The sequence below is a fragment of the Strix aluco genome, chromosome 14 (assembly GCF_031877795.1).
Source record: "Strix aluco isolate bStrAlu1 chromosome 14, bStrAlu1.hap1, whole genome shotgun sequence".
NCBI classification, from domain to species: domain Eukaryota; kingdom Metazoa; phylum Chordata; class Aves; order Strigiformes; family Strigidae; genus Strix; species Strix aluco.
Window position 1 is genome coordinate 22,921,024 of NC_133944.1, and position 15,392 is coordinate 22,936,415.

Sequence of the window (15,392 nt, forward strand, 5' to 3'; positions counted from 1 at the left end):
ACGTGAAGGCTTGCTGGGGACAGAAGCACGAATGCAGCCTGAACTGAGTCCATGCAGGGCGAGAGAGGGGGCTGAGCACTCGGGTACCTTTGTTCTGCACTAGCATCCTGGCTGTCATGCTGCAGCAGGTGGTAACTGTGTCGATGATAGGAAGAGCTCTTGTGCTTTTCTTCAACCTCATCCCTTGGGCTAGAGGAGGAAAAAAAAAAAAAAAAAAAAAAAGAAAATACCATCATGGAAGTCTTTTCCAGCTTGGATATTTGCTCACTCTACTTCTCATGAGATCCTGATAGAAGATCTAAAACAAACAAAATCCCACACCTATCTGCACAGATCCAGAGAGCAGCAAGTGTTGTTTAGAGGCACTAAACACTCAAAACTTCTCCATGCATTTTTCTGGAAGCCTTAAGAAGGGAAAAACAGCTCAGCTATGCTTCAGGCACTAACCAAGAACAATCTCCCAACACACAGTCATGCAAGACAGGTAAGCCACTACTCAAAATGGGCAGTGTTGTGCACTTCAGTGAACAGCACCATCTTGGGTTTGTTTTTCCTCAAGTAATACTGGTCACCGGGGCAAAAATCAGTGTTTCTCAGTTCTTTCAAGTGTCTGAGGAGCACACAGAGAGAAGCGTGCCAATTTGATGGGTTAGCTCTACGAGACAGAATTGCAACAGCGAATCCAGTCTGAGTTTCATAAAGGTTCTGAAAGGAAATTGGAAGTTACACATGCTCCTAAGCTATAAACCAGGTCTCTTTGGATACAGTGCACAGGAAAAAGTTGAAACAGAAATGAGCACTTGTTAATTTCATGTAGGCTGATGGCTTGACTGAGCTGGAATGTCAAAAAAAAATTGTATTGATGCACAAGTGAAATATCTCAGACGCAGAGATATCTGATCTGATACTCTGATACGAGAAGTCCTGAAGAATTCAAAGACAGAGTGGTGTTGAAGGGAGTTGCAAACTCCTACAAAAGTATTTTCTCAACTTCAAATTATGAGCAAAAGCAAACACACTGCATAGAGACACAGCCTCAGTGACCTCCCCAAAGCCATCAGAACTGAGACCATTTCCTGAAGCAGCATCCTCAGGTGTGGAGGCGCAAGGTGAGGCCTTGCTCTTGCAGTTCTGATGGGAGGGAACAGCCCTGGATAGTTTCGAGGGACAACACTGACACTCTCAGCGTGTTACTCCTGTTGAAAAGGAAGGTGTCTGCAGACTCTGATGCTGCATGCAGCCCTGGCCTAGACAGACTCTGGAGATGCCAGATGCACGTTGCTGTTCCCATCTCACTAGAAGACGGGGACACTAATTCTGTGATGAATCCTAGCACTGCTCACAGCATAATGGTTTGCTCCTGGTAAGCAGGCATATGTGATGCTGCCCCATTCTTCAAGCCTGCTCCACAGAGACACTGTCATTCACTTCCTGGCTTTTGAAGTACTTTATTTAGAATGCTAGCTGCACAGAGCCAATCCTAGAAGAGAGATACACCATTATCTTATAATCAAACCTGTGTAAATTATGTGCTAATTGATTCCTTTCAATAAGAGCATGCATGAATGCATCACCCAGGGCAGAATTTAGCTTGCACTGATTTTATTTTCATAGTAAAATAAAAAAAATCCCATCTCATGTCTCCATTCCCAGGTGAACATGACAGCCAATAAAGTACACTTTTCACCTTCTTAACAGATCCTTTATGCTGCAAGGGGTATTAGAGAGCACAAATTTTTAGAGCTGGTCTAGGAAGTTCAGGACACAGTATACACAGACCAAGCACACAGGAAGGCTGAATCATCAGATCCTTTAAAGAAAGGAGGGATGGATAACTGGTCGGGTTTAATCACAACATAAGAGCTTTTGACTAAGCCAGCAATTTGGCTAGTGCAAAGAAATTGCCCTAAGCAAGACAAACCCAAGTGATTACCTGTCTGCCATGCTGTTCCTGGTTTCTCTGGTTATGTCAGGAGCTGCTGGCCAAGGCTGACTCACAACACTGTCAGAAGATGCATTTTCCTGAGTTAAAGCAGTCTCTAGTAACGATGGAGCATTCAGTCTGTCCACCTCCACTGGAGGCATGTCCAAAGAGTGGTGGCTGTGCTCTGAATTGTGCCGGTTCCTCGGAGACAGCAAATGCAAGGCCGAGGCAGCGGATGCCATACTGTCTGCGTGATGACTGGGCTCCAGCACCTCCGCAGGGAGCCCAGACGGAGCTGCCGCAAAGCTGCGTTGCAAGGTCTCGGAAGCAATCTCTGGGATATCTTGGGACATGGCTGTGGAAGCAGAGGAAATGACGTCTGGCGAGCGCTCGCGGGTGGGAGAGGCCTGGGGCACCACCAAGGGCTCCACCTCCTGTAGTTCCAGTGCTAGAGAGGGGTTTCCTGGCGTGACCTTAATTCAAAAGAAAAAAAAAAACAAACAAACAAGACCCTTCAGGGTAATGTGGAGACACCCCAAGAATCAGCTGGTACCAACCACCTCTGGAAACAGCCAGCTGTATCTTTTCCTCATGTGAGCCCTGTGCTCCCACTCTGTTCAGCAGACAGAGAAGGGCCCCAAGACTCGTAATGGGCTCTCAGCTGGGCTAATAACACTTCAGACAATGCTAGTTTGAACACACTTTCAAAGGAAAATCTAACACCAGTTCTACCTCGCTGCTCCAGGACCCCTTCTCTTTGAAGGAAAAAGTTAGTTTTAACATTGAGTATCTCCTGGACTGAAAGCTTATTTCAATTTCAAGCTTTGGTCATAATCTGTTTTACATCACACCTGGAAAGAAAAATTTAGGAATAGAAAATTATTGTTTCGGACCTTTAAGACCAGCAAGGAGGAAGAAACCTTTCCAGGTAGCACTGTCTCCTAACACAAAGGCTGACCATTTCCAACCACTGTGATAGCGACAGCACAAGCTAGAACTTTCTCTAGATTTCAGAGACATGCTGTTTTACACAAGGTCAAGTTCCATTAAGAGGGGTAAACCTGGCTGCAGATCTGTGCCAGCAGCTGTGCTTTCCCAAGGGGAGACACTGGCCCTGTTAACGTCCAAATAAGTCTAATTTCAGAAAGAGGTCCCTTGGCCCACGAGGAGAAGGAAGGGAGCAGCATTTGGAGTCTTACTGGAACAGGTGCCTTTGGTGTTAGCTTGTCAGGGAGGCCTGGGATAAGAACGGAATGGCTCCTAGGACTAGTCTGGAGACTGCTGCTACTGCTACTCAGCGTGAGGCTGGTGTCCAGCTGCATCTTGGGGCTCACAGTCAAGTCTTCCGATGGCCTGCAGAAAACAGACATACAACCAAATCAAGCAGGCCAACCTAATGATACAGATCTGCATGAAACACCTGAGGAGACGGGATCCACAGGTCACCAATCCAAACTTCACTCGTGTTCTCCAAGCCCTTGCTCTTTCCACCATGGTCAGCCACTCCCTGTCAAGTAGCAGCTGCATCTCCTAGTCCCCACACAGCCCAAAGAAAGACCAAGTGGAAACAAACAAAAAAACCCAAAACAACAGAGGGACATCACAATCTCTTAGAATTCGAGGGGTCAACGAGAAAAGGGACCAGTTATATCTTCAGTGCACACTGAGAGTTTAGGGAAAAACAGGACACTGTGGGATAGGTCTTTGTCCTTTTTCCAGCCCACAGAAATGAAGTTTTCACCTCTTATGCAGCCCAACCCACCACAACACTAGTAAGATTTTCCTAACAGTCCCAATTATCTCCCTGTCCTTGGTGGCTGCAGTGTTCTCTTACCTGTAAACAACGACAGCCCTTTGGGAGAAGCATGTAAAGCAACAAAACTGAGATGCAATAAGAGAATCCCTAGGAGGCACAAATGAAACACTACTGTTGGCCCCTCGGATGACAACAAGCATGCTCCAAGCTGCATTAGAGATGCAGTTACCCATATAGGGACACTGGGACGCAGGCCAGTTTCTAACTCTAGTTACAATCTCCTCTCCTACAAGATACACTCCAGCTCTGCATCACCCTGAAGGACCGTATCAGTTCAGCTGCAGACGTATTATTTAATACATGCGCTATTTACCTGGGCATAGAGGCATCTGTGACAGAAGTGCTACTCATGGCTGTGACTGCAGTCAGGGAACTGACGCTGCTGCCTGGAGATACAGCAATCTGTAAGAAGATACACAGCGGTCAGGATGTGACAGAAGAGTCCGACAGCACAGCTTAACCAGAGAATGCTGGCTCCGGTACAACGCCTAAAGAGTCTTTGGTGAAGAGGAAATAAAAAAAAACCCCACAGGTTGAGTTGTACTGCTAGAGTGCTCAGGTGCTGGTCGAAGGTAAACCCCAATACATCCTCAGCACATGAGCCATGATTGTTTTTATTGAGCAATCGCTCTCCCAAAACAAAGTGGCATTTTGCAGGGTTCTGCACCAGATTGCCATTTTTGTGCTTTGAGCTAAACTGCTCTTGCCAAGGTCTGTTGCCACTAGTGAGGCCGGAGTCTGTAGAGGTCCTCCAATGCTGACACATGGAAGTAGAATGCTCCGATGCACAAGAAGAGGTATTGCTCATCGAACCAACTGGCTAGCAGTGAAGAACACAGTGCTGGCCCCCACTGCTGCTTCTGGCTACCAAGAAACACCTACAGAGAACACCAGCATAAGCACACAAGTATTCAGCTGGGAAAGCTGATGTGGCCAAGCTTACACTTGACGGTGCTTATGGCAGAGAGCAGAGACTGAGCCGAACTCAAGGCTGTTTCCACCCTACAGTGCTCCTGGGTGCTGGTGCCAGCAGGAAGAAGCCTGCCATGAAACAGGCAGCAGTGAAAAGCCTGAACGGTTACACTGAAGAGTGAGCTGCTCTTTGCAGCAAACAGTATGTGCACCCATCACCCCATCAACAACTTCTCACTGCTCCCTTGGGACATCTTTGCATTGGGAGGCTACCCACCCTCAGGCACAAAATTAACTCCTGCACTCAGCAACTTCACCAGCAACATCAAAACCTTTAGGAGGAGTTTAAATTCTTCTTTGCTCCCCAAGTTGTTGCTGGGGTGGTGCTCTCTCGTTAGTCAACTCAGCACAAACTCCATTGCTGCACATCTCTCTGTGCTATCCATCTTCATCCGGGCTCCTCCAGTGACACGTCCAAGCTGTGGTGACAGCCATATGTTCCTCCCTTGGAGGGGGAAGCCCTGCCTCAGGATTTGTACGTGGAGCCCTACTCACAAGCACTCTCCTCCTTGCTTCCAAAAACTGTATCAGCACGGCAAAGAACTGCTGACAGTCCATTTCTCACAGGAAGGCAGAGAAAACAAACAGCACAGCTTCTCACCAGTGAAATCCACACCTTGTAATTAAGGTGCAGATCACTTTTCTTACAGGATGCACTTCTAAAAATACTTCTAAATTTGGGTCTACTACCATTCTAAAAGCACATGGAGAAAACTACACAGTCAAAAAATTCAGCACAGAGATTCAGTACAAATTCAGTAGAGGCACAAAAGCAGGCTATAAAGCAAGAATATCTGAGTGGGTTTAAGACAAACTAACATACAACACTTGGAGGCAGAGCAGCCAAGAAACAGCGAGCTTCTGCATTTCTTCTTGTTGGCATAACTAAGAAGGGGCAGCAGAAACCTGCGCTGAGTCAGACAGATGCACACTGACAGTGCCAGACAGCCTCTAGAAATGCCCAGCAGGACCCAGGGGTATGTGATACAGCACTGCTGGCCACACACATGTGACAGAGCATTAAGAGGAATTCTGTGTTTTCTGACTGCTCCATCAGAGCAGTAAATGCATGCTCATTGCAGAGATCACCAAATCCCACAGAAGGCTTCACGTGCTTCCTGATACCGAAAACCTTAGAACACACACAGAAGTCTTGTCTTCTGTACAAGTTAAGGCCTGCTGTGTTAGATTCAAAAAAACCCCACTGGATCACCGATTTGCAGATCTCATGCAGAAGATGTTACAGGCCCATCTACACACCTGATAATTTCAGACACGCATTCCCACAGGATCCCATAAGACAGGATGTGCAGAGATGGCATATTTTTTTCCATTATAGTTATATCACAACCCCAAACAACATGTGTAAACCAGTAAGAGCAGTCTCCCAGCTTAGATACAGCTAGTTAGCAAACCCGTATTTCTACACAACACAGCTACATCAGCAGTTCTGCAGCTAAACACAGCACTCGCAACACAAGCTTAGGCCAGCTTAGCATTTTAGATGTGCCAACATGCCTTTACTCAGTTTGGTTACATGCACAGTTTCCTGCGTGCTTTGCATTCAGCTAGCAGAGCCTATCAGTCATTACTGCCTAGAAAAAGTTCCCAGAAGTATCAAAATCCAAACACACCCCTTGTACTGACAATAACAGCGCTGCTCTCCAGTTACCTGTTGAAGAGATGTACTTGGTGTCATGAATGCATCTGGAGTCATCAGCTTAGGTTTGGCATCATTTGAGAGGGAAAGGAAGTCTGCTGGCACAGGCAGATCAGCGATACGCCGCAGGTCTGGTTGGGAGCCGTGCACTGATCCTTTTTCAGATCCCAGCCCTTCTGTGCTTAGATCAGCCATGTGGTCTGGAAAGGCTTTCAAGGGAGAAATACAAATCAATTTACAGGAACTTCCCCCAAAAGCTAAAGCTTTAATTCCACAAAGTATGAAGTTATGCCAGCCATACTGGTTTCCAAAAAGAATGAGCAAAAGCCCTGCAACACCCTAATCAAAGCTTAGGGCAAGGCAAATCTTGTGTTATGCTTACTCTTTGTATGCTAAACAGTGGATGTTGTGGCTTTGATAATAAGGGATCCAAGCTTCCTTTCTTCCCCAAACGCAAGGCCAGTTTTAACAGCCACATCCCAGAATGGTGAATGAACTGAAAGGGCACTCTACACACAGCCCAGCTCCCCTCTACCCCCAAAGCTCTGGTGTCACTGTAATCTCTTCTGCCTGACAAGAGACGAAAGTCTAGTTTCTGGCAGAAGCGATTATCACCTAGCAAGGTGAACTCAAGCATGCACAAAGCATCAGCACTCCTATCCTAATATGTCCCCACGCTCCATACTCACACCGGGGTCTAACCAAGAGGCCTGCTTCATAGCTAGTCTGTATTCAGGGTCCTTTATGCAATGACACCACTCTATTACAAAGACACACCCAAAGCTGCCCTCCTGCTGTCCCCCCCGCACCAACCACCTTTAAAGGCTCAGCAACACTGAAGATCAACTGCTCACCAAATTCTTCATGAGAGCCATGGGAAGGCATGGATGAACTTGTGTCAGGACTATGAAGAGGCTGGAATCTAATCTGCACATCCTGTAGGGCCCTGAAAAAAAACACCAGGCATCTCTGATTATTTTATGAATCACCAAGAGAAGTCTAATGCTTAGAAGATTTCTCTTCACAGAACTGATTCCCTTGGAATACACTTTAGTGTTTCCTGCCTGTGACAGAAGAAGCAGAAGCTGATCCTCAGCTGCACCACTCAGTTCTGGTGCCCAGGGTATTTGGGAGATGCTTCCCAGCACTTTATACAATGAGCACAACTGTTAAGTCACGGCGTACTCATGGTGACAAAAATACTAGCTTGCCACCACACCATGAGGTGCTGCTGCCTGGTAAGGCCCCAGTGACCACACCACAGCTAGAAGTTTCTGTAGCTCCAAGTAGTTTTTGTTATGAGCAAAAGGGATTGGTAAATTAACTTTCCACAGCTCAGTGCAGGATTAGGGCAACCACAGACAGCTGCCCGTGGTAGCTGCTACACATACTCACTTGGTGTGCACACAGAAGAGTTTTATCAGCACGCCTGCTGCTGATTCAACAGCCCCAGCTCCCTGAGCACCTTCTGGAAGTAAGACAAAAACATGAAGTTGGATGGAAACTGCAAACAAAGTACTAGGAAAACATCATAGTAAATGAACCAGCAGCAGAGAACCAGCACAATACAGCTTCGTCACCTGCCTCAGAGGTGGATTTACCTTGTTAACGGAAAGTATATCTTACTTTCCCTTTACTTTTCAATGTGAGAACAATCAAATTTGCTCTAATCCAGCCAAACAAGCCTCAAGAAAGAGGGGGGGAAAAAAAAAAAAAAAAAGATTAAAAAAAAAAGTAAAGAGGAGGAAGCTGAGATCTGGAACTGCCAGAGATCTGTTCTGGCTGTTGAAGTGACTGGTTGGGTATATTTTAAAAGACACACACTAGCTTATATTGTACAGATGTTCAGACCAGGGCTCAACCATCCTTCCTGGCTGTAAATAGCTATAGTTATGAAGGGCTTTGCAATAACTTCCCCTCAGCTAGTGCTGACAACACTCACCCAACTCCTGTATCAGTCTCACTGCTCAGAAAGCTAAGGAGGCTGAGTAGAAAAGATAAACCCAACTCCCTATTAATGAAACGTATTAGGCATTCCTATGCAAATTGTCCCAATTATGTGAGCACCAGTCAGGGACCTGAAGTTTCAGCCCCAGTCTGCTGCTGACTTGCTACATGTATCTATCATTTTTGCTTCTGCATTTCAGAGCAATACACCACAAATATTGACAACAACAGGGATCAACTGTTAGGCCTATGGAAGCACATGACACAACTTTACTGATAGCCCGGGAATCTTTCTAACTGTAAACATGTCCATGTTATTCAAAGCATCTTTACAAATTTTACTAAGAGAAAAGTAGGGGATCAGGAGCAAGCCAACAGTTGAAGAGAGACAGTGATGAAGGAACGCTTGGACGGGACAGTTCTGCACAGGACTCACCATCATATTCACTGTAGTAACAGCCAGAGAAAACGTTTCATGTGTCTCTCCTCTAAAAGAGAGTTACTTATTCATTTCTGTTAGGAGAAGCTTTGTGGCTTGGCAATATGCCTTCTGGACACGATGGAGAAGAACCCCACCTTTTCCTTCAACTCAGACTGCATACTGTCCCCACACCGGTCGCAGCTCAGGCAGAATGATTCAGAAGCAAACAACTGGTTTCTCAGACCACATGCTCACCCCTCTGATGTTTAACTACAGAGTTTACTCAGACAAGCCGTGACAGAAATACGTTCTGCCAGTTCCTCCAGGAAGCCTTGCGCTCCTGCGAGCCTGCATCAAACTGTGCTGGAGAGGGACTCAGCCCTGTGCTGCCAGAGGAAGCTGTCCCCCGTGTTTTGCTGGGGGCAATGACGCTACGCAATCGCAAAAGCATCACAGCTCAGATACCGAGCAGCTAATCTTGTACCTTAACCAGAGTGTCCCTTGCACTCACTTCAGCCCGCACAGCCCTGGAAAGCTTTTTTAATAACAGAAACATCTCAGCAGGGTTTGTGTGGTAAGGAGCAGTGGCCACAATCTGGGCTGGGAGGTCCAGGCTGGATATTAGGAACACATTTTCTTTAGGAAAGGGTGAAGCCATGGGCCAGGGCACCAGAGCAGAGCCAGAAATGTCATGTTTGGGGGCCTTCAACATGCAAGTAGATGAAGCCATAGGCGACCCGATCTACCACCAGCAATAGCCCTGCTTCAAGCAGCAGGTTGGACCAGAGACTTCCAGTGGTTCCTTGTATCCAACTCAACTGTGCTGCTTGGAAAGGCTTTAGTGCACAGGATGTATTTCGTACAGATTAAGAGAAGAGAGGCAGCCTTTCATGAGAAAACCAGTCAAGAAAAACATCCTGATCTCACAGTGGGCAAATTCTTTTCATCACCTACCTACACTTAAGTTGTCATTTTCCTCTTCTGCTGGGAGCACTTCGGTGTGCCTTAACCGACAGCGGCTCACTGCCTGGATGCCAAAGCTTAGGACTGGGTGGGTAAGGAGGAACTCTGAGATAGAGCTGAAGTAAGCTTTACCCTCCTCTTGGTTCTGCATCAGCTCCATCACATACAAGACCTGGAAGAATCAGAAACAGTAAGTCCCTGGGCTTTCAGAGCAGACCACACTGTCCTGGTTTTGGCTGGGATAGAGCTAATTTTTTTTTTCTTCTTAGAATAGAGCTATGTTTTGGATTCAGGATGGGATTTGATACAAGAAGAATGTTGATAATGCGCTGATGTTTTCAGTTGTTGCTAAAAAATCAAGGACTTTTCTACATTCCATGTCCTGCTAGTGCGCAGGTACACAAGAAGCTGGGAGGGAGCACAGCCAGAGCAACAGACCCAAACTGGGCAGTGAATTATTCCATATCATACAATATCATGAGCAGTATATAGAAAAGGGTTGACCAGGAAGCTCGCTCTTGCTTCTGGGATTGCAGTTTAGGGATTCTTCCTTCTCTGGGATCACTAGTGGGGAACGGGATGGGCGTCGGTCAGCGGGTGGTGAGCAATCACACTGTGCATTACTCGTTTGCATTCTATATTATTACTATTATTATTATCAGAATTATTTTATTTCAATTATTAAATTGTTTTTATCTCAACCTACAAGTCTCCTTACCTTTACCCCTCCCAATTCCCTCCCCCATTCCCCAGAGGTGGGGAGGGTGAGTGAGCAGCTGTGTGGTGTTTGGCTGCCGGTCGGGTTTAAACCATGACACATGCATAGGTGTGTGTAGACTACAAAGCCTAGCACCTGAACAAGACTTGGAATAAAGCCTGGGCCATTTAGAATTTGAAACAGAACACCCAAGAGAACCACAATAAGCACACTCCTATCTGAGCCAATGCTGATCAGGAACTCAATCCTACTGTGCCAGACACAGGTCCCTCCAAATGAGAGCTTTACTTTAGGGTGAGAAGTAATCCTTAAGGCTCCTCAAGACTAATCAGCTGAATTGTTACCATTTGTCATCTTATGGAGAAATAGCTGAGGCCAGCCTCTGTGTTTTTAGCTATTAATGTGCAAATCCTAGACCTAGGCAGCAGAATCAGTCACACAAATGGCCATTTCTCCTTCTGTCCCCATCGCCCACATAGCCAGCAATAAAATGAACCACCTACTTTTCTCTGCACATCACTCAGTATCAGATACTCAGCGGAGAGGTCCAGGCAGACTTTCAGGCTGGGAAGAATACTCATGGAGCTGAAGATGTCAGGAGAAAAGCTAGATCCACAAATAAAAGGGGGGCAGGGGGGGAGGTGTGCAGAAAGCAAGGTAGATTAGCACAACCAGAATGACTGCTATGAAACTGCATTAGCTAAAACACAAAACCAACATCTTAAGGAGTTTACAGTTGTATTACAGTGCAACCACCCACTAGAACAAAAATCATTGCAGAAATCAGCGCTAACTTCAGCTAAGAGACCAGCAGGGAGATCACACAATAGGCTCTAGTTATGGCTTCTGAACATTTAAATGAAAGATGACAGTTTGTCGTTACTTAACACGTTCCACGTTCGTAGGACAAGAGCCAGCGCTACAGATTTAAACCCAAAAATTCACCAAACCAAAATAACCCTTCTACAGGTTTTGGACCTTCTGTAGTACGAGGTGGAAAAAGCAGCACTCAGCTGAATATCAGATTCTTCTCACTTTAAGAGGGCAATTCAGAAGTGGCCTTAAGTGTGCATGTGATCAGAGAGGCCATGATCCATCATCAGAAAAATCAGCGAACATAAGCTGGGTGAAGGGATGGACTAAAGCAGAATTTGAACTTCTGGACCTATACGGCTCAGCAAATAAGCCTTGTATAATTGCTTAAGTTCTGTCAACATAGCCGCTTCTCATTATTTAAATCAGAAAAAGCAATAATAGGAAAGATCCTAGATTGGTTATCGACTATCTAATATTTTTAGAGAAGAAAGCACTCAAGGCATGCAATTTTGGAATACCTCTCCTCATGCTACAGGTATGCCTGTGCTCTACAGAACAAAGCAAATACAACAGGTCTTGGTAACACCAAGGAGACTGTATAAAAGGATCAACCTCCCTGGCCTGGCCAAAGCTTGACTGCCACGGCCAAAGCAGTCTGCCACAGCCCTGACAACGTTCAAGAGATTGACAAAGGAGGAGGCTCTAACTGGGTCTAGAGTAGACTCCATTGCAGATCAAGGATCACCTCTGCAAAGTACGTGTACCTGGAAATTGAGGGTTTTGTTATGATCCTCTGTTCAAGGTAAAGCCAACCCTTCAGGGGTCGGCATATCAACACCTACCGGACAGTCTGCAGACAGGTCCAAGACACAGTGCACCACATCTTCAGTTCTCTATTCTGATCTGCTCCCGTGATGAGAAATCTCCAGAAGGGAACCCTGCAGCCACAGCAGAATTAAGTTCTCTTAACAAAGATCTGGTCCTTCTTCCCATAAGAACATTTCACAGAAAAGTTTCTCACAAGCTGCCCATAGCTGATTTTGCCCAACCGTGTCTTAAACTTCCCAGAAAATCTGTTTTTGAGGCAGATTGGAAACTGCTACAGCTCTCAAGAACCATACAGCCACAACTAACTGAAGAATAATTTTTTTTTAAAAAAAAGCTACTTTTTATTCAACTGCAATAGAAGTTTGGAGGATAATAGGCCAGTTAAAATTGACCATACCACAAACCTGAAAGGACTCATTTAGAATTTTCACTGCTTTCATGGAATTGACCCTAGGATTAAGGTTACTTTAGGCTGTGCTCCAGAGCCTCATTTATTTCTTCATCACTAGAAAATTGACTACAAAGAGGACAGGACTTGCTTCTGCCACAAAGCTAAATTTTTTACAAGTACGGTGCAGTTACAAGGAACCCTCCAAAGGTAGAGTTAGAAGACACTACTAAACTTTGATACTCCAAGTACAGTGTTGGGGACTTACTCTGGGTCTTGTTTTTTATGGTTGTCGCAGAAGAGCAGGCAGGAAAGAGGCCTACCATCATGGGGTTTCCACTCATGAAGACACCTAGGAAAGAAAAGATTGAGCGTGCAGGGTGTAGTCATACGGAATATGTAAGGTGGGTGCTGAACACATCACCCCTTGTCCAAAGACAGCATTAAGTCAGCAGCCACCAAGTGTTATCAGTTTGTAGCTGTTTATAGGCTTATATAAAATAGGGAGATCACAGCCCATACTGCCACAGACTGTGACCAAAAAAAGAATCACGTGTTGCTACTTGGTTGGGTGTCTTAACAAGGGCCCAATACATAAAAGAAGTCCAACATTGAGGGGAACAGCTCAGAGAAACTTTCAGCATTTACAGGGACAGAGCAAAAGAGTTTGACTACAGCCTGGGCAAAGCACAGAACTCCTGCTTCCAGACACAGCTCTCTGCTTTCTTGCGCCCCCCCCTAAATTCACCAAACCTTGAGCATGTGTGATATTCAGTGATACAACTCTTCAGCAACAAACCACTTCACAAACATTCACACTATATCTCTATAACGTCCCGAGAATGACCATTGCAGGTGATTCTGTAACAAGGAAGTTCTCACAGAGAAAGTGCTGCGCTCTGTTCCAACACCCTTCATTTTCATTCTTCAGTTACCTTGGCTCATCTTGCCCCTCAATATAGATCTGCCAGAATTTAACAAAACCATCATGGCTTGCTGTGGCCAACACAGTTCCATCTGGAGAAAGTGCTCCCTCACTCAGGCACTACAGAGGGGGAAAAGAGACACAGAAAAGTCATTTTATAGCTTTTTTATTTCACAAGAAGAAAAAGTACTCTCTTGCAAACAGGAATTTGACTAACTGTGTGATAGCACAGGTCAGAGTGATTTCTGACAGACCTGTCACCAGGCAGCTTAACCCTTCACAGAAGAATTGACAGGACTCTTTAAATATCACCTACTGGATACTCAGCTGCAGTCCTGGTCCACTGTATTCACAGATATAACTATACTCATGAATAAAGATGACATTGGGCTTAATTTTCCCCTTCTCATCCAGCAGTGTTAAGTATTCCATTTACCAGGAGATATAAGAAAATAATTGAAATACAGTTCAGATTGTCAAACAGGCCCTTGGAAATACAGATGAGTTTTTCCAAGAGCCATTTTCGAAGCGAAAACCTACACGTTGACCTTGGCTCTTTAAACAAAGGTTACTTACCAATAGTGTGTACATAACCAGTAGGTTGTGGGTGATAGTGTGATGCGCAAGAAACTGGTTTTTTTTTTTTACAGCCAACTGTCCTAAGAACTGCAGCTCCTGAGACACTATAACCCAAAAAACCCCTAAGTGATCTGTAGCAATCACAGTAAATGGCAGTAAAGAAAACAAAATGGGTTTATACCGTGCTGTGGCCTTTCACTACAATGAAGCCTTCTTTGATGTTAGGCACTTCCACTGGCCAGGAGCTGTTGTTTGTTCGGATAATGTCCAAATCCCACACCTCTGCCTGGAAAACAAACGTGTAGGCACACAGGTTTATTTCTACAACTACCAGTCTGATCCAGCGGAGAATTTCTTATATCCTGATACACCAGCCCAATGGCAACTGTCTGACATAAACCTTCCCATAGCTACTCGATTTGACTATTTGATGGCGAGTAAAGTTATCACTTTCCATCCTCCTGAGGCCCAGAAAAATATCAGCATGACCTCTCCTCGGAAGAGAGGAATCCCACATCTCATATTACGGGAGGATGGACTAGACAGGAGCCTTTACAACTCTAACCGTATCAGCTCTTTCCTTCACTAGATTCTTTCCCTCCAATGGTAATAAGGATGTTTCAAAAATACGGTTTCCTTACCCTGTCCTCATGCAGTAATGCCAATGTCTGACTTCCCTCTTCACCACTCTCCTCATTATCATCTGGGATGAAAGGGCACCAGATGATTCTTCGAGAGGTGTTCAACGGGGTATTGTCAGGCCACTTGATGTTAACCAAGATCTCCTCTCTGAGCACCACGGTTAAGGAACGTAACGTTCCGGCTGTGCTATGGACACTCAGAATAACCCATTCAGCCTTGCTCCTCCAGTAAATTCTATTAAACCTCAAGCTTTTTTTGATCATTGAGATTCAAAAAGAAATCAGGTAAAAGGATTCTACTAAGAAAGCAGACAAGTTAGCATTTCTTCACTGTCAGAAGAGATTAAGCTTACAAAAGTTAATAGATTCTCATAATTTTCTCTTGCAAGGGACAGGATAAGCACAACAGGAGCACACAGCCATGTCTGAACGTGCAATCCACACGACTGCTGAGGGACAGGTTAAATTATTTCAGCTAGCATCATAACACTACCACAGAAAGACAGAAAAGCCACCACACTGCCCCAGGCTGAGTGCTCTGGTCCATCCCTACAAACCAGAACTTAAAACAACTATAACCACCTTTGTTCCAGTTGCTTTAGAAACAATGGTATACTATTAAAATTAAGAAGCCACAATCCAAGACAACATATCCCACAGACGGAGGTGCTTCCCAGAAGTCACTCCTAGCAATGAAAATATTTAGGACAATAAAAAGGAAAAGATTGAGGGCAATGAATCAAACATTGAAAATAAATTTCAGGACCACCAAAAGAAGAGGGATGACAGGTTTG

At 45.2% G+C, this 15,392-nt stretch overlaps 1 protein-coding gene across 2 annotated transcripts in view; it reads right to left on the reverse strand.

The window, feature by feature from the left end:
• EDC4 (enhancer of mRNA decapping 4) overlaps positions 1–15,392 on the reverse strand; it is a 38,235-nt gene that overhangs the window by 13,580 nt on the left and 9,263 nt on the right. For both annotated transcript variants that reach the window (XM_074839198.1, XM_074839199.1), the window contains exons 6-19: positions 14,599–14,746; positions 14,139–14,243; positions 13,389–13,498; positions 12,722–12,805; positions 12,080–12,175; positions 10,925–11,027; positions 9,695–9,875; positions 7,768–7,840; positions 7,227–7,318; positions 6,385–6,581; positions 4,054–4,142; positions 3,124–3,277; positions 1,934–2,397; positions 88–189 (exon numbers count right to left, since the gene is read on the reverse strand). In XM_074839198.1, coding sequence (XP_074695299.1) covers positions 88–189; positions 1,934–2,397; positions 3,124–3,277; positions 4,054–4,142; positions 6,385–6,581; positions 7,227–7,318; positions 7,768–7,840; positions 9,695–9,875; positions 10,925–11,027; positions 12,080–12,175; positions 12,722–12,805; positions 13,389–13,498; positions 14,139–14,243; positions 14,599–14,746 — 1,998 coding nt within the window. The remainder of the gene's footprint in view (positions 1–87; positions 190–1,933; positions 2,398–3,123; positions 3,278–4,053; positions 4,143–6,384; positions 6,582–7,226; positions 7,319–7,767; positions 7,841–9,694; positions 9,876–10,924; positions 11,028–12,079; positions 12,176–12,721; positions 12,806–13,388; positions 13,499–14,138; positions 14,244–14,598; positions 14,747–15,392) is intronic.